Source organism: Phocoena phocoena, chromosome 20 (genome assembly GCF_963924675.1).
Source record: "Phocoena phocoena chromosome 20, mPhoPho1.1, whole genome shotgun sequence".
NCBI classification, from domain to species: Eukaryota; Metazoa; Chordata; class Mammalia; order Artiodactyla; family Phocoenidae; genus Phocoena; species Phocoena phocoena.
In genome coordinates this window covers 46,198,306-46,216,223 of record NC_089238.1, presented here as the reverse complement: position 1 = coordinate 46,216,223, position 17,918 = coordinate 46,198,306, and the positions used below count along the sequence as shown (strand labels likewise).

The 17,918-nt window shown below is 43.1% G+C and overlaps 1 protein-coding gene across 1 annotated transcript in view; it reads left to right on the top strand.

The window, feature by feature from the left end:
* SF3B3 (splicing factor 3b subunit 3) overlaps positions 1–15,773 on the top strand; it is a 46,982-nt gene extending 31,209 nt beyond the window's left edge. The window contains exons 15-26 of the mRNA XM_065898486.1: positions 500–643; positions 4,257–4,379; positions 5,115–5,269; positions 9,561–9,735; positions 10,442–10,647; positions 10,746–10,902; positions 11,868–11,993; positions 12,396–12,608; positions 13,121–13,219; positions 13,892–14,035; positions 14,654–14,758; positions 15,161–15,773. Coding sequence (XP_065754558.1) covers positions 500–643; positions 4,257–4,379; positions 5,115–5,269; positions 9,561–9,735; positions 10,442–10,647; positions 10,746–10,902; positions 11,868–11,993; positions 12,396–12,608; positions 13,121–13,219; positions 13,892–14,035; positions 14,654–14,758; positions 15,161–15,301 — 1,788 coding nt within the window. The 3' untranslated portion in view covers positions 15,302–15,773. The remainder of the gene's footprint in view (positions 1–499; positions 644–4,256; positions 4,380–5,114; positions 5,270–9,560; positions 9,736–10,441; positions 10,648–10,745; positions 10,903–11,867; positions 11,994–12,395; positions 12,609–13,120; positions 13,220–13,891; positions 14,036–14,653; positions 14,759–15,160) is intronic.
* The last annotated feature ends 2,145 nt before the right edge of the window (positions 15,774–17,918 follow it).

Genomic DNA, 17,918 nt, shown 5'->3' with positions numbered 1-17,918 from the left:
AGTGTCACTCTCAACTTTAAGGATCTTCCACTTGGAACCTGAGCACCTGACCCATTTTTGATGTCCCTCTCTGAGATCAGCTGGGCTGGACCCTGAAATCTCCACCTGCTGCTTCTCCTGATTATTGTAGCAGCACACCTCAGGAGTCTTCTACAGTGCCTGCTTCTTTGGCTTATGGCTTGATTCCCTTTTTTAGTTTAAACAGAAACAAAAAAAAAAATCCAAGACTGTTTTTACAGACAAGGGCCTTGGATGACTTTAAAGAGGTGCCCTTTGCATATTTACTTTTACCATTATCCACTTTTGCAAAAAAAAAAAAGGAAAGCACAATCCTCTCCAGAGATTGTTTTAAGGTTCAGTCTAAATAGAACTCCTTTTTCAGGTTTTCACTGTCCATGAGAAAGAGTTGTTCTTCACTTCTAGAATTAGATTTCTCTGGGTAGGTTTTTTCCAAAATTGGTCACTTCCGATGTTTTATTCTTTTCTCTTTCCCCCTTAGGACTGTTTGCAACCTTTGAGCATGCAGGCTCTCCCAGCCCAGCCTGAGTCCTTGTGTATTGTGGAAATGGGTGGGACTGAGAAGCAGGATGAGCTGGGTGAGAGGGGCTCTATTGGCTTCTTATACCTGAATATTGGGCTACAGGTAAGAGATCTAGAAGCTCACATTGTTGGTGTCAGGGCTTCTTTTACTTTCATGACTCCTTTGTTCAATACTGTGCCTATGGTTTCAGTTACCCACCTTATGAGAAGTGAGCAATGCTGCTCTGTGTTCCACTTATTTCACCTCTAATTAGAACAAATCAGGCCTAGAAAAAAGTATTTTTGTGAAGAGTTTTTGATAAAAATGCTTAGCAATCGCTGTTCTGTGGCAGAACTAGATGGGGTTCTTAAGAGTTGCCTGTACTCACAGTATGCACCTTTTGAAACTAATACGATTTTCCTTTGGTATCCTTGGGGGATTGGTTCCAGGATCTCCCTTGGATACCAAAGTCTGAGGATACTCAAGTCTCTTATATAAAATGGCATAGTAATTGCATATTCTCATATACTTTAAATCATCTCTAGATTACTTAATTACCTAATACAAGGTAAATGCTATATAAATAGCTGCTGCAAATTCAAGTTTCGGTTTTTGGAATTTCCTGGAATTTTTTTTTTCCCCCTCAAATATTTTTGATCTATGGTTGGTTGAATCCGTGAATTCAGAACCCCTGGATACGGAGGGTCTCACAGTTCATAATGGGCTCCATTAGCAATAGAGGGCCCCTAGATGTTCCCTGTTGTCAAAGCACCTGAGCTCTTCATGGCCCAAAAGGCAGGAACCTAAGGATCAGAGATTGTCAGGGGTTTTGACCATATATTGATACTTTCTGTTTTCATCTAGGCCAGGTACTTTTTGCTTTTTAATTTCACTTCCTAATTTAGAATTTCTCAAACATGCCCAGGAGTTAGACTAATGTAATGCACCTCCATGTACCTATTACCAGTTATCAGCACTTTGTCTTTTCCCCTTCTTTTTCCTGGAGTATTTTAATGCAGATCCAATATGGTATATAGTTTCATCTTTAAGTACTTGAGAATGTAGCTGTGCCGAGGGGTGTGTGTGTGTTAAGGCCTTAATATCATGCTCAACAAAATTTAACAATTCCTTTGTTTGTTTATGGCTGGCTGCGTTGGGTCTTTGTTGCTGCGCGCGGGCTTTTACTCTAGTTGTGGCGAGCGGGGCCACTCTTCGTTGCAGTGCGCGGGCTTCTCATTGCAGTGGCTTCTCTTGTTGCGGAGCACGGCCTCTAGGCACACGGGCTTCTGTAGTTGTGGCTCGAGGGCTCTAGGGTGCAGGCTCAGTAGTTGTGGCACACGGGCTTAGTTGCTCCGCGGCATGTGGGATCTTCCCGAACCAGGGCTCGAACCCGTGTCTGATCCATTGGCAGGCAGATTCTCAAACCACTGCACCACCAGGGAAGCCCTAACAATTCCCTAATGTCATCTGATAGCCCCGTATTCTAGTTTTCTCCTTTTTTTTTCTTTTCCCAAAAATGTTTTTACATTTGGTTCCACTCGGGATCTACATAAAGCTGTCCACAGTTTTCATCTGCTTGATTTATCTTTTTATGTTTCTTTTAATAACTGTCCCAACCTGTTAAAACAAATTTTTTTAAAGAAACCAGATCACTTTTCTTGTGGAATTTCCCACCTTCTGGATTTGACAGTCATTCCTTGTGTGTTTAATGTTCCTTTATCCTTTGTATTTCCTGCAAACTGGTGGGTAGATTAGACCATGCTATCCATTAAAAATATAATGCAAGCCACAGGTCTAATTTTAAGTTTTTCAGTAGCCACAAAAAAGGAACAGATGGAGTTAAATTTAATGTTTTATTTAACCTAGTATATCCAAAATATCATTTCAATTTGTAGTCAGTAGAGAATTAAGATATTTTATGTTTTCTCCCTTTTATTTTTTTGGGTATGGGGAGAACTAGGTCTCTGAAATCTGCTATTTGGTAGTTTGCACTTAACAGCACTTTTTAAAAAAAAATTATTTTTGGCTGCATTGGGTCTTCGTTGCTGCGCGCAGGCTTTCTCTATTTTCTCTACTCTTAATTGCAGTGCGCAGGCTTCTCGTTGTAGTGGCTTCTCTTGTTGGCGGAGCACGGCCTCTAGGCTCATGGGCTTTCAGTAGTTGTGGCTTGCAGGCTCTAGAGTGCAGGCTCAGTAGTTGTGGCGCACGGGCTTAGTTGCTCCATGGCATGTGGGATCCTCCTGGACCAGGGCTCAAACCCGTGTCCCCGGCATTGGCAGGTGGATTCTTAACCACTGCGCCACCAGGGAAGTCCTAATAGCACACTTCTAATTCTAACTAACCACATGTGGCTTGATGGTTATAGTATTAGAGCACAGACCAAGAGGTTGATTAGATTTGTTTTGGGTGAGGGACAAGAATATTTTTATAGGTGCCATTTGTTTTCCTATTATATCAGGTGGCATATGAAGTCTGGTTGTCCCACTTAATTTAATGATGTTAGAATGTTAGTATCTATTTTGAATGACCTGTTTTAAAGCTCCCTGTCCATCTTTTACTTAATAACAGCCAGTGATACACATTGCTTAGATTCATTAGGGGTTGGGAAGTGATGGTTTTCTATTTCATTCTTCAATTAGCTGGAACTTTTCTCTAGAAACAAAATTTGCTTTATATCTTTGCTTACCCTGAAGTACAGTTCATATAGGGAAAGGATAAATATTTCATTTTTTTCCCCTTTTCTCACTTATTTTCAGAGTAAGGAGTTGGTGCCGTAGCATACTCCAGTGAAGACTGATGAAGTGTTTGTTTTGTTTTGTTTTTTAAATAACGTTATGAACTTGCAGATTTTATAATATTTGTGCATCAAACTATTGTAGTTGTTTTGGATGCTAAATTGCCACATTTTAGATGAGTGGGAGTTCCCCTTTCAAGTTGGCTCCTTTGTCCTTTTAACATGACCCCACTATCTTTGGAGGCTTCTTCCTGGCACAACAAAGTGCCCCACACACATTTGGAACATTCTTGCTTCAGACCTGAAGAAGCCATTTCTCTTAGGATTCTTATTATTTTTTTTTTTTTTTAATTTTATTTATTTATTATTTATTTTTTGGTTGCATTGGGTCTTTGTTGCTGTGCGCGGACTTCCTCTAGTTGCGGTGAGCGGGGGCTACTCTTCTTTGCGTTGCGTGGTCTTCTCATTGTGGTGGCTTCTCTTGTTGTGGAGCACGGGCTCTAGGTGCGCGGGCTTCAGTAGTTGTGGCACGCGGGATCAGTAGTTGTGGCGCACGGGCTTAGCTGCTCCGTGGCATGTGGGATCTTCCCGGACCAGGGCTCGAACCCGTGTCCCCTGCATTGGCAGGCGGGTTCTTAACCACTGCACCACCAGGGAAGCCCGATTCTTATTCTTTTTAAGGGAAATGGTATTTAGAGACCACAATAGGCGTGGATATTAAACTGTGCATATATCTTAAAACTTAAAATTATGAAGAAGAGTTTAACATACTTGGTAAAAATATTTTTAAGGATACACAGTGAAAAGTAACTGTGCTTTTCACTTAGTAAATACTCAATAGCTATTTGAGTGAGAGTGATTTAGGAGAGAGTGAATGAATGGCTGGCTGATTACTATATATTTAAACCACCTAGTCATTTCCTTCCATTTGCTCTGAAATTAAAGTAGCTAAAGAAGCTTCCATTATGTATTGGCTTTAACCACTCCTCTCCTTTTTATTAGAATGGTGTGTTGCTGAGAACAGTCCTGGACCCTGTCACTGGGGATCTGTCTGACACCCGCACTAGGTACCTGGGGTCCCGTCCTGTGAAACTCTTTCGTGTCCGGATGCAAGGCCAGGAGGCAGTAAGTAATGAAAGGGGCGAGATAGTGTTTTTGGATGTTAGTGGCATCAGCTGAGAAAAATCCCCTTGGTATAAATTTTGCTGTCATTAATTCACCAGTGTTGTAGTTAGTTGACATTAGCTTTATCTTGATTAGTTTCCTTCATGTGGGAAGTCTTGGGTCCCTTAATCTAGAGCTTCTTAACTGGATTTCCATGGCACTGTGCCATGATTTGGTTATAGGTGAGTTAGAATATTGATCCCTTCAATCCTGAGGCTGAGCAAATGGAGTACACTGACAGTTAGCTGGAAACCTCCGATGTAGGATACCACTACCCAGGAGCAACCTGGTATCAGTGTCATGGCTTACTGTGTAATGTGAAAGAGGCTGGGAAACATTGTGTCCTTTGTAGCTAAGAATATCAGTGTTGCCGGGTGCTCTGCTAGTTCTTTACTTGTTACTGCATTTAATACTTGCAACTATCCAGCCTTGTGATAGTATTCCCAATTTACACATGTGGAAACTGGGGCTCAGAGATTGAGTGATTAGTAGGTCATCTGGCTAATAGCCAATGCTTTTAGCAAATAGTAAGCCATACTGCCTCTTCTCTAGGCCTGTTTTTCTTAAGGTAGCCCTTTAGGTTTCTAAAATTCCTTGGGATATTCTGCACACTGAAATTTGGGGATAGGATAATTTGGTTAGCATACCATGTTTGGGCTTTTCCCAAGCTTATTGGAGATGTTTTTCTTTCCTCAGGTGTTGGCCATGTCAAGCCGCTCATGGTTGAGCTATTCTTACCAATCTCGTTTCCATCTCACCCCCCTGTCTTACGAGACCCTGGAGTTTGCATCTGGCTTCGCCTCTGAACAGTGCCCTGAGGGCATTGTGGCCATCTCCACCAATACCCTGAGGTGAGAGAGCCCCACAGTTGAAGCCCCGCAAGAGGCTGCAGAGAGCTGACTTTTTGCCATGGCACTAGTGTTGTAATTGAAGCCTTCATTTGGCTCAGGATTTAAGTACCTGGTAGCCAAGTCTTGGTGTTTGGGAGTTTTAGCTTCTGTTTAGACCTTCAGTGCCAAGTTTCTATACTCAGCAGTGTAGTTCAGTCTCTGAGATTTAAGATTCTAGCTTTCAAGGGCCATGCCATTGGATTGGTTTTAGAGCAGGCGTTGTTGGCTCACTGATAATCTTTTCTCACTCTGTCTTGCATTTGCAGTGTTATATCTTAAATATTAACCAATATAAATTATTTAGGCCTTTTGCAGGTTGACAGATTATTTACACTGATCACATTGGAGTGAACTCTGTCTGTATTGCAAGATGGAAAATAACCTATTCAGTTTGACTGTCTAGAGTTCTGGCGGTTGGTTGTGTTTGTTTTCTTTTTTAACCCTTTAATGCCACTAGTGTCATACATGTCCTAGTTATAACTGTTGGTCATACGTGTCCTGGTTATAACTGTTGGTCATACATGTCCTGGTTATAACTGTTGGCTGTTTACAATGGAACTCTGACCTCTTGATATATGAGTCACTTGGTACTTAATCAAGTGAACTGCCAGATTTGTTTGCAAAGACTTTTGGAAGTTTTCAGTCATTGTCGCTCTCTTTCTAAGCGTCAGCACCTTTGTATACCTTATGCTCCAGCAGAATTACTCTCCCTGCATACCTCCATATATTCCTTCCTGGTTTTTTATCTCTGCAGCTGTCCTTGGAATGCTTCCCACACACATCTCTGCCTTTCAAGGCCTAGCCTCATCCATGTATCCTCTAATTGTTTTATCGACATGTGCTCTCTATCTCCTTGATTCCTTATTAATTTTGACAATTCCACAGGTTTTCAAACTTTTTTTGTAGCAGCAGAACATTTTTCCCCCAGAACAATATCAGGGAAGGCTGCTGTGTGAAACATAAAAGAAGAATTCTTGGGAACATAGTTTAAACACCGCTGTCCATAGTACTTACTGTCAGAACCATTCACTTTCACTTTTGGTTATTATGAATAACGCTGCTGTGAACACTCACGTACAAGTTTTTATGTGGGTGTATATTTTCATTTTCCTTGGGTATGTACCTGCAAGAGTGGAATTGTTGGTAACTGTTCAACTTTTTGAGGAGCTGCCAGGCTGCTTTCCAAAGTGGCTAGACTATTTTACGTTTTCACCAGTGAGGTTTGAGGATTCCAATTTCTGCACATCTTTACCAGCACTTGTTATTATATGACTTTCTGATTCTAGCCATCCTAGAGAGTGTGAAGTGATATCTCATTGTGGTTTAGATGTGCATTTCTTTGATGGTTAATGATGTTGAGCATCATTTCATGTGCTTATATTGGCTCTTTGTTCTTCTTTGGAGTAATGTCTATTCAGATCCTTTGCCCATTTTTTAATTGGGTTGTCTTTTTATCATTGAATTTGTAAGAGTTCTTTTTATGTTTTAGATACAACTGCCTTATCAGATAATATGATTTGCAGATATTTTCTCCTGTGGATTGTCTTTTCACTTTCTTTTCTTTGTTTATTTTTGGTATTTATTTATTTATGGCTGTGTTGGGTCTTCGTTGCTGCGCGTGGGCTTTCTCTAGTTGTGGCAAGTGGGGGCTACTCTTCGTTGCGGTGAGCGGGCTTCTCATTGCGGTGGCTTCTCTTTGTTGCGGAGCACAGACTCTAGGTGTGTGTGCTTCAGTAGTTGTGGCACATGGGCTCAGTAGTTGGGGCTCGTTGGTTCTTGAGCGCAGGCTTAGTAGTTGTGGCGCACGGGCTTAGTTGCTCCGCGGCATGTGGGATCTTCCTGGACCAGGGCTCGAACCCGTGTCCCCTGCATTGGCAGGCGGATTCTTAACCACTGCGCCACCAGGGAAGTCCTGTCTTTTCACTTTCTTGGTGGTATCCTTTGGCACACAAAAGGCTAATTATTTTTTAAAGAATTATATTTTAAAAACTCCATCTTAGGGACTTCCCTGGTGGTCCAGTGTTAAGACTCCATGCTCCCAATGCAGGGGCCCGGGTTCGATCCCTGGTCAGGGAACTAGATCCTGCATGCTGCAACTAAGACCTGGTACAGCCAAATAAATATTAAAAAAAAAAAAAAAACTCCATCTGAGAACTGCCTGAAATCATCTTGGGTATCAGCAGTGGTATATGCCCCACTTTGACAAACGCTGGCTAGCCTCATGTTTTCCAAGGAAGAATACAACACGGGAGCATCTGTGTCCCTTCCCATGTTATGTTTCTCCCTTAGGGCAGGTGCTCCCTCTGTCTGGAGTCTGCCTTTTGGTGTGGTAGAGTGCCTTTATGAAAGCAGGCCAGTGTGTGGGTTGGACTAGAAGAATCAAAACTCAGGGGTTGTGGGTTTTTTTAATGCCGTACTTTTTTTTTCCTTGCAGAATGACAGTTTTTGATGTTTAGCAGTTGATTTTTTTTTTTTACTCACATGTTGGTAAAGTATTTGATTTAATGTCTGCAAGTAAAGGGACCTTGCTAATTATCCCCTCAGAATATTTGGATATTTATGGGAGTGGAATGTTGTTAATCATAGTCTATTAGAAGATGTTTTGGTTTTTATAGTGTACTCTTTTTTAATGATTCTTTTTTTTTAAAAAATACATTCATTTATTTATTTATGGCTGCATTGGGTCTTCGTTGCTGTGCACAGGCTTTCTCTAGTTGTGGTGAATGGTGGCTACTCTTTGCTGCAGTGCATGGGCTTCTCATTACAGTGACTTCTCTTGCTGTGGAGCACAGGCTTTAGGCACACGGGCTACAGTAGTTGTGGCACACAAGCTTAGTAGTTGTGGCACACAGGCTTAGTTGCTCTGCGGCATGTGGGATCTTCCCAGACCATGGCTCGAACCCATGTTCCCTGCATTGGCAGGCGGATTCTTAACCACTGCGCCACCAGGGAAGTCCCTTAATGATTCTTAATTAGCTGTTTTTTTCTTTCAGCACTTTGAAATGGTTTTTCCTATCTTCCATTGTTTTTTAGGTCTGCTGTCAGATTGTATATGATCTGTAAGAATATTTAAATTAAAAATAAAACTCCATTGTTAGAGACCAAGTGTCTATATTTTTAAGAGCATCTGGGTTCTGCTCATTTTGCTTATAGTTTGACTTAATGCACATCTCTGTCCCTTTTTTTTTTTTTTTTTGCGGTACGCAGGCCTCTCACTGTTGTGGCCTCTCCCATTGCGGAGCACAGGCTCCGGTCGCGCAGGTTCAGTGGCCATGGCTCATGGGCCCAGCTGCTCCACGGCATATGGGATCCTCCCAGACCAGGGCATGAACCCGTGTCCCCTGCATCGACAGGCGGACTCTCAACCACTGTGTCACCAGGGAAGTCCACATCTCTGTCCCTTTTGACAAAGGTTGTAGAACTCATACTTGTCATCTCTTTGTGCGTCGTTGTGGATTTCCTAAAGCTTAGGTGATTATCGTTCAGGATGGCATCCAGTTTATTTTATGAAACACTGTCATACAAGTACCACATATGTTCAGATAATTGCAGTGCTTCACAACAAATTTGGAATTGGTACTCTTTTTAAAATTTAATTTTATTAATTTATTTTTTTGGCTGTATTGGGTCTTCGTTGCGGTGTGCAGACTTCTCATCGCAGTGGCTTCTCTTGTTGCGGAGCATGGGTCTTGGCGCATGGGCTTCAGTAGTTGTGGCTTGTGGGCTCAGTAGCTGTGGCTCACGGGCTCTAGAGCTCAGGCTTAGTAGTTGTGGCTCACGTGCTTAGTTGCTCCGCGGCATGTGGGGTCTTCCCGGATCAGGGCTCGAACCCGTGTCCCCTGCATTGGCAGGCGGATTCTTAACCATTGCACCACCAGGGAAGCCCTGGAATTTGTACTCCTTATATCAGGGTTTGTCAGTAATAATCAAGAGGAAATTTTAACTTTTCACTGTCACATTATTATTGGAGGGATAAAAAATCCTTTGAGGGTTCTAATGTAGGTTTCACTGGTGGAAACTGGAATCACCATGAACAGTGATGGGCTGTTGCTAAAGTAAAGGCCCTCCCCTGATCTCCTTGTCTCTTAACGTGTAATCATCTAGATAAGAAGGCTATTGTTTCTTGTTGTCTAATGCCAACATTAGAGCTTTAGGGATTGACGTGTTTGCTGTGACTGCTTATAAGACCATTTCAACCCCAGTTTCTTGGTCCTGAGTGGGTGACCTATTAACTCCTTGCCTTTTGCCGTAGGATTTTGGCATTGGAGAAGCTGGGTGCTGTCTTCAATCAAGTAGCCTTTCCACTGCAGTACACACCCAGGAAATTTGTCATCCACCCTGAAAGTAACAACCTTATCATCATTGAGACTGACCATAATGCCTACACTGAGGCCACAAAAGCTCAGAGGAAGCAGCAGATGGCAGAGGTAATGCATTTAACCTTCAGGGTTCAATAAAAAGGCATTCCTGTGAAATTGTGTTGAAAAGCTTAAACCTCTGTGTAATTGATGGCTGTAGTCTTCGTTATATTTGAAGATCTAGGCTCTTTTCAGGTCCTTCACGCAGAGCCCTTTACCACAGTCCTTGGTTTTAGAGGCTTTCTTGTGACTTAGGACTAAAATGCTGAGCTGGGTTTATTCAGTACTCAGCTACTTCTCTGGAACGGTTCTCCAGTCCTGGAACTTCCAAAACAATCTGTTTCCTGAAATTGGGCCCAGAGGAGACTGCTTTTGTATTCCCCACAACACCAGCTCCTTCCAGAAACCATTTCCCAGCAAAAAACAAATGGTCCCAACTATATAAAACTGTACCTGGCCTAGAAAAGAGGAAACAAGTACTCTTAGCAAGAGAAATCAGATGGGTTAGATAGAAAAAAGGTGTTTTCATCTTCATGTTTCTCAGACCACCAGTCAAGTATTCGCCACAGCTGATGTTAGTTCTTTAGTTTCCCCTTAGTGATCTTTCCTCTTCCCCTTGTCTGTATACCTCTCCCTTTGATCCTGATTTTGGTGGACAGATTTGGCTACTTCGTGTATTATGAACACTCCCTGGAGGTGTTCTTGCTACTTGTCCACTTCTCACCCAGCACCCACCTCTGAACACACCAACTCTTCCTTGGTTCTTTGGATTTAGGAAATGGTAGAAGCAGCAGGGGAGGATGAGCGAGAGCTGGCTGCGGAGATGGCAGCAGCATTCCTCAATGAAAACCTCCCTGAGTCCATTTTTGGAGCTCCTAAGGCTGGCAATGGACAGTGGGCCTCTGTGATCCGAGTGATGAATCCTATTCAGGGGAACACACTGGACCTTGTCCAGCTGGAACAGAATGAAGCTGCTTTTAGGTAAGGAACCCAGGACATACAGAGTTTTGAAGACTGGAATGGGAATTCTCTGGGCTGTGACTAATACCTGACTCCTGATTCTTTCTCTGTAAATGCAGTGTGGCTGTGTGCAGGTTCTCCAACACTGGCGATGATTGGTATGTGCTGGTGGGTGTGGCCAAAGACCTGATACTGAATCCCCGATCTGTAGCCGGGGGCTTTGTCTATACCTACAAGCTCGTGAACAATGGGGAAAAACTGGAGTTTTTGCACAAGGTAGGAACCAGCCAGTGGTTTTCCTGGTTCTTAGGTCCTACTAAACTTTCCCACTTTTGTGTAAGTTGTGGATCAGGTCTTTCTGATCCATCTCTTGGTGGCACGTGGAAAATGCTCCAGTGAAGCTCTGCTGCTTGCTGGTCCCACAGGAGGCCTGTGTGCTAACCACCCTCCATGGGGAATAGATGCATACTGAAGTAGCCCCTTGTTTTCTAGTCTTACTAAGTAGGCAGCAATTTGTAACCAAAATTCAGCAGTTCTAATGAATTAATATTCTCGGGGCAGGGGTGACAATGTGGATTTCTGTTTAATGGTTACACAGTTTCCCTTGGAAAGATAATAAAGTTCTGGGGATGGATAGTGGTGATGATTATCCAACACTGTGAATATGCTTAATGTTACTGAACTATATACTTGAAAATGGTTTAAATATTAAGTCGTGTATATTTTACCATAATTTTTAAAATAGAAGAAATTCCTATTCTCTCTTCCACACTGACAGCACATGAATGTGATTTCTCCAGGCGTCCCACAAGGGGAGTGTTCTCTAGGAAATAGTTACTTCACAGAGGCTTCTTTGTGCTAAACTCATTGTGTCTCCCTTACAACTAAGGTGTCCCTTAAACTAGCACTTCTTTCCCCTCCCTCCATGTCCCACAGTCACTTTTCTGATATTGAGGCTTCACATTTAGTTAATGGTGCCAGTTGAATTCACATGGGTTCTGAAGTGTTCATCAGGTACCAGGACTTCTTTTCACTTGTGGCATTGATCCACTTGGGGAAGTGGAGTGTTTACCCAAATACTCTGTTTTATAGAGACTGTTGTATGTGTGGTTTATTTTCTCTGAGCAAAAGATGATCACTTGCTGTCTGTCTTCCTGACAGATGCCTGTAGAAGGCATTTTGGGTTGAGGAGGTATGGCTGTATATTTTAATAGCTGCATCACCTGTTTTTCCTCTCACAGACTCCAGTGGAAGAGGTCCCTGCTGCCATTGCCCCATTCCAGGGGAGGGTGTTGATTGGTGTGGGGAAGCTTCTGCGAGTCTATGACCTGGGAAAGAAGAAGTTACTCCGAAAGTGTGAGAACAAGGTAAACATGGAGACCCTGGTGGGGTGGTGGACAGCAACTGTTAGAATGATATGTCTTTATCAGGACCTTCTTTGTCTTCCAATACCAGGTTAAGAATTAGGCCCTTGAGACTTGAGAAGGGGAGGAGTAGGTGGGTTTCTTGACTTCTTTACACTAAGAGCCAGATTTCTCTCCTTGCTTCTGTAAGGAATTTAACTGTGACAGGCATATATTTCCACTATATTAAAACCGGTTAGCTCTTTTTCCCACCTTCTAGGAATTTATTGCTGACTCCTTGTTGACTCCTCTTCTTTGGTGTGTGCCATTCTTCAGACCATATATATGCTGCAGTCATGGTAACCTGGACTTTCTGTTGATACTGCACCCCAAGGTTACACCCATTGCTGTCCTTGTTTTTTCCAGCATATCGCCAATTACATCTCTGGGATCCAGACAATTGGACATAGGGTAATTGTATCTGATGTCCAGGAAAGTTTCATCTGGGTTCGCTACAAGCGTAATGAGAACCAGCTTATCATCTTTGCTGATGATACCTACCCCCGATGGGTCACAACAGCTAGCCTCCTGGACTACGATACTGTGGCTGGGGCAGACAAGTTTGGCAACATTTGTGTCGTAAGTTGATGTTTACTTGGGTTACAGTGATGTATAGGAAGGCTGCCCCAGTTTGTTTGTGGTAAAGCCAATGACCCAAGACTGTGATCTCTGATATGGAAAGTAAAAATGGGTATAAAATTCTTTAAGTTTCCCCTACCCACACCCCATTCGCCTCTCTCATCCCCATGCAACATGATTTAATAATGATAGATTTAGTTTGAGCTAAGGACTAATATTTATTTTTACTTTTTGCCAAAATTTTGGCTTATCTTTTAAAGCCCAGTCTGGCTTTTCTTGTTTATGTTCTGTGGTCTCCATTTATGCTCTTTAGTTTTTTGTTTTTTGGAGTTTTTTGCTTTTGAGTTCGTCACTCCTCGGACATCAAAAGAGGTGCAGGAGACTTGGGCTCAGGCCCCTGTCAAACTCGGGGCCCCAAGGTTTGCGTGCAAGGACCTGGGGCAAACGTTGCTTGGTGACCGAGGTGAATAGGTTCAGGACCCAGCCCTGTGATTTGTGTCACTTCATTGTAGGTGAGGCTCCCACCTAACACCAATGATGAAGTGGATGAGGATCCCACTGGAAACAAAGCCCTGTGGGACCGGGGTTTGCTCAACGGGGCCTCTCAGAAGGTAAGATTGCAGAAGGGACTGCAAAGGAGGGGCACAAGCCTGTGTAGCACATTCTTCATGACCCTCACCGAGGAAACATTTCTTTAGTGAATTATCCACAGTGCGTGTGACTATGTTGAGTGTTCTCCCATGCATGGTGGGTTTGACACAAGGTGACCAAGTTACTATCCCATTTTTATGACAATAGAAGAGAAATTTTTCTGAGACATTTTAGCAGTATAAATCTCTGCATAGTGGGTTCCTTAGAAAGGATGGTTGCACAGGTTCATTCCAGATACTAACCAGCTCTTCTCTGAAGTATGCCCTGGGCTTTACTCTTCTCCTGTAGATATATACTTCTGTATCTCTGGACTTTTAAAAATAGATCCATTTTAGAGGGCAAGCCTAGAGATTGCTGTTTTTTATACTTTTCTTTTCTTCTTTTTGCAGACTTGATAATTTAACAAAAAGGTTTTGTAGTTATAAATCAAAAATGATCTAACTTCAGCATGTTTGTGAGGGCATTAAGCTCTAAGTAAATGCTAAGGACATTTCAAAGTATTTTTAAATTTTAGTAATTTTTGAATTTCCAAAAGTGGTGAAATCTGGCCTTTGGAGGCACTGTTTGCTCTTGGGAATCTAGAGCATGCTCCTGAGGGCACATATAGTCACTATTCTGGTTTCAACTTGCAGGCAGAAGTGATCATGAACTATCACGTGGGCGAGACAGTACTTTCGTTACAGAAGACCACGCTGATCCCTGGAGGCTCAGAATCGCTTGTCTATACCACCTTGTCAGGAGGAATTGGCATCCTTGTCCCGTTCACATCCCATGAGGTGACATCTTCCACACTGGTCTGGCTTTTGCCTTCCCAAGGTTGTTTCTTGGTGCTAAATCTGCCTAAGAGGGCAATCCATTTTGTCTCCGTCTGCAACTAGGAGTGTTGTACAATTTTTATAAGGTGACAGGAGTGCCTGGGGAGATAGGAATCTTGAATTTTTTTTTCTCCCCCTGTGGAAAGCCATCTGGTTGTATACTGTACCAGGGTTTGGTTAGTCAGAGGCTGAAGCCCCAGAACAAAACCCCACAGACCAGGAATGACGGGATGGTGTGGACTGGGCACTTAATGCCTCCTAGAGTCAGCTCTTGGCTTGGCTAGATTTGGTTTATGTAATTGCAGCCAAGGAAGCTGTGGTTAGGAATCTGACTTTACAAACCACTCTTTGCATATGGTGTTTTCTCTCATGTTTTGCAAATACGAAGGGGTTTTCTTTCAGGTTTTAGCTATCTTGTTGTAGCAGGAGAACCTGTGGTCATGAGGAGCAGTTAGATGCTTAACATCTCCTTGGTGGTAAAAATCAATAGCTTCTCTGTTCATTGTGCTTTGGAAACTGTAGACTAGTAGTTGAAATCACTTTTTTCTTTTAGTGACAGATTCTTCGTTTCTTTGCCAGGACCATGACTTCTTCCAGCATGTGGAAATGCACCTCCGGTCTGAGCATCCCCCTCTCTGTGGGCGAGACCACCTCAGTTTTCGTTCCTATTACTTCCCTGTTAAGGTAGGTCTTTCTTGGAAACTCGAGTTGAAAAAGGGGATCCTCAGCATATTTAACCAGTCTTTTTCTCTGGGCCTCCCTCCCTTAAAAATCGGAACAGTCCTGAATGAAGGAGCATTGAGGATGTGGATTGATGGAGGCAGTAATGTGGGAGAGGAGTAGTTAGTGATATTCAGAGACCTCTTAGCTCAGGGCAGACCATAGCCAGAGAAAAGTTTTCACCCAGTTTTGCTAATCTGAACTCTGGCTACTAAGGGTCAACTTAGAATAGTATTCCTGGCTCTGTAAATGTAGTTCAGGTTTCTGAGGGAGAATAAAATGCTTTCCTTGCAGTTGCTGCTTTAGCATGTGCCATTTTCTTTGGGCATCTAAGCTTTTTCTTCCTCCCATTTTTTCATGCCTTAGAATGTGATTGATGGAGATCTCTGTGAGCAATTCAACTCCATGGAGCCCAACAAACAAAAGAATGTCTCTGAAGAACTGGACCGAACCCCACCTGAGGTGTCCAAGAAGCTTGAGGACATCCGGACTCGCTACGCCTTCTGAGCCCTTCCTTTTCCTATGGGGCTTGTCAGAGACCTTATTTCCCTCACCACCTGGTTCTGAATCCATGTGACAGAAGAAGGGTGGCTGTATAATTAAGACTTTGTAATATTAAAGCTAGTAGCTCTTCCCCATCCACTCTTCCCCTGGAGTGACTGGTTTCCCCTAAAATTGGCACTGAGATTTGCTACACTTCTCCTTGCCTGGTACATAATACATTGCCCCCAGGTTCCGGTGTGGAATACAGTGTCCCTTTTCCCAGAGCTTTCTCGCATTGATATTTTTGGCTCTGCTCTCTACTTTTGTATACACCCTTAATTTTTAACTGGTTAATCTGTAAATATAGTTTTGTAAGATGTTATCTTTGTGGGAGGCGGGAGACAAGCTGAGGTGGGGACCAGGTTGGCTATAGTACAACTCCAGAGTTCTGCCACCCTGGAACCTAACCAGAAATACAAACCTAGCTTTTAAGGTGGCTGGTGTCCATGTGTCTTTGCTGAGAATCTAGGTGGGAGATTGGATCCCAAGTTGGAGCAGGAAGAACTGAGTGTCCTCCTTCCAGTTACCAACTTGGACTTTTGGCACCCTGTGGCCTCATGCTCCCAGCTCTGTGATGGTTTTTGGCTTTCTCTAGTCTTTTCTACTATGCAGATGAAACTTGGGCTCAGTAATAATTATATAGTCATCCATATCTCTTCCCATTGGATAGTGAGGAAGGGTGGCTGGTTTCTTCTTCCCTGTTTTAGCTCCCTTCTACTTTGAAGCCTTAGAGTGAAGGATTTGGCATGAATTCCAGCTGCCTAGTCTCTTAATAGATGCTCCTTTTACTTCCACAGCTCCTGAAATGATCATTTGCCATCTGTCTACTAGGAAGGATCAGTAAGTACAGAAGAACCTGCCCTTGGGAATAAAGTCAGTACATGTGGTCCCTTTTTAAAGGCACATGGGTAATGGGGTCAGGGAGGGGGAGGCCTGTCTTCAACAGACATCTTAGGTGGGCTCTGGAGGGCCTTTGGAGTATGTGGAGGCAGCAGCTGGAAGTGACCCAGTGTCAAATGTTCCAATTCACACTTGAGAATTCAGCCTTCCCCTGTCAAACTGTGTGGGAAGCCTTAATGTTCCAGGCAATCCGTCAGCTTCATTGAACATGGAGAGGCCTGAGTCATTTGTTTTCTGAGTACTTCACAGAGTAAAACCCTTTTTTGTTTGTGTGCTCAGCACTTCCATTGAACAGATTCTCTGGCAGGCACTGGGTTAGAGTCAGGAATGGAGGTGGTTAGATATAATCTTTGACCTCTAACAGCCCACATTCCAAGTGCAGAGAGGGTTCCTGATGCTATCCCTGGAGCTGTGTATCTCTTTAATCACAGCTTGGTTTTGGATCAGTCAGTAGAGACCTGAGTTTTGCCAGGAATTGAATCCCTAAATGACACTTCATTTTCTCAGTTCATGGGTATACATAGTAGACAGTACTTTTGAATTACATTTGCATAGTTTGATTCCAGGGCTCATTTTTGCTGTGCCCCCCCCCGCACTTGTTCCATTTAGCCTGTCAGATTGATTGTATGATGTTGATGTGCGGTAGTATGAGAAACTCAGCATAGATATTTGAGCAGTGGCTCCTTGTTCCTAGGCTCTCTCCTGAAATACTTCTTCCTACAGTAGTAGTGGGGTTATGTAAGAATGGAAAACTTGATCTCTGTATAGAATCAGGAATTGCCACCCTTTTTTTGTTTTTATTATGTAGACAGCAGTTTATTGTCCAACCCAGGGGAGGAAGACACCACGTCACTCAGGGATACTGCATGCAATCCATGCTAGACAACATGGGGGTTGCATTCAGGAACCCAGTAAACAACTAGGGGCTTTGGGAGGCAGGCTTTGTAATATCAAGAGGGTGGAACTTCTCCTGTTCTTGTGGGAAGTTGTGATTGGCTTGTTTGAATAAACCCACAGACTGGCAAGGAGCTGAAACCTCCCCAGAGGTGGGCAGGACCTGTGCCTGGTCCTTTAGTACAGAGGATTGTTTAGCCAGGGAACCTCATTCATGAGAACAGAGTGGGGAGGGAAGCTTTGGCGATTAGGCCACTTGAAGCCCTTCTGATTTTATAGCATGAGATACTGGACCTTAATTTTAGATCTTACACCATAACTGGGAATGTGTGGTCATCTGATTATTGCTCCACTAGAGAGCTACTGGTAGGCCAGGCAAGGGTGAATTTCACATTAGATCATCATCTTGTGCTTCCAGTGTATTACAAGATTCTCTTCCATTCCCGGGGAAAATGATAACAAACTCAGTGGAATTGTCAGAGAAATATGGGTGTGTATTGGAAAATGTTATCTGATAGATGACAGCAAACCATGAGCTTATATTCTGAGCATCGTGCTAAGCACAGTGAGAAATTCTCAAGGCTCGCTCAGCTGAACTTGACATTCTGGTAGGGGGGAGGAGGCTTATACATGGGAAATAATCAGCCAAATGTGTTTATAGTAGAAAGAGGACTAGAATCAGGCAACGTGTCTGATCTGGTTGGGCCAAATAACAGCTGAGTGAATTTGGGCAAGCCATTAAAACTTCTGAGCCTTGGCTCCCCCAGCTGTAGAAAGTGAAAGGAGA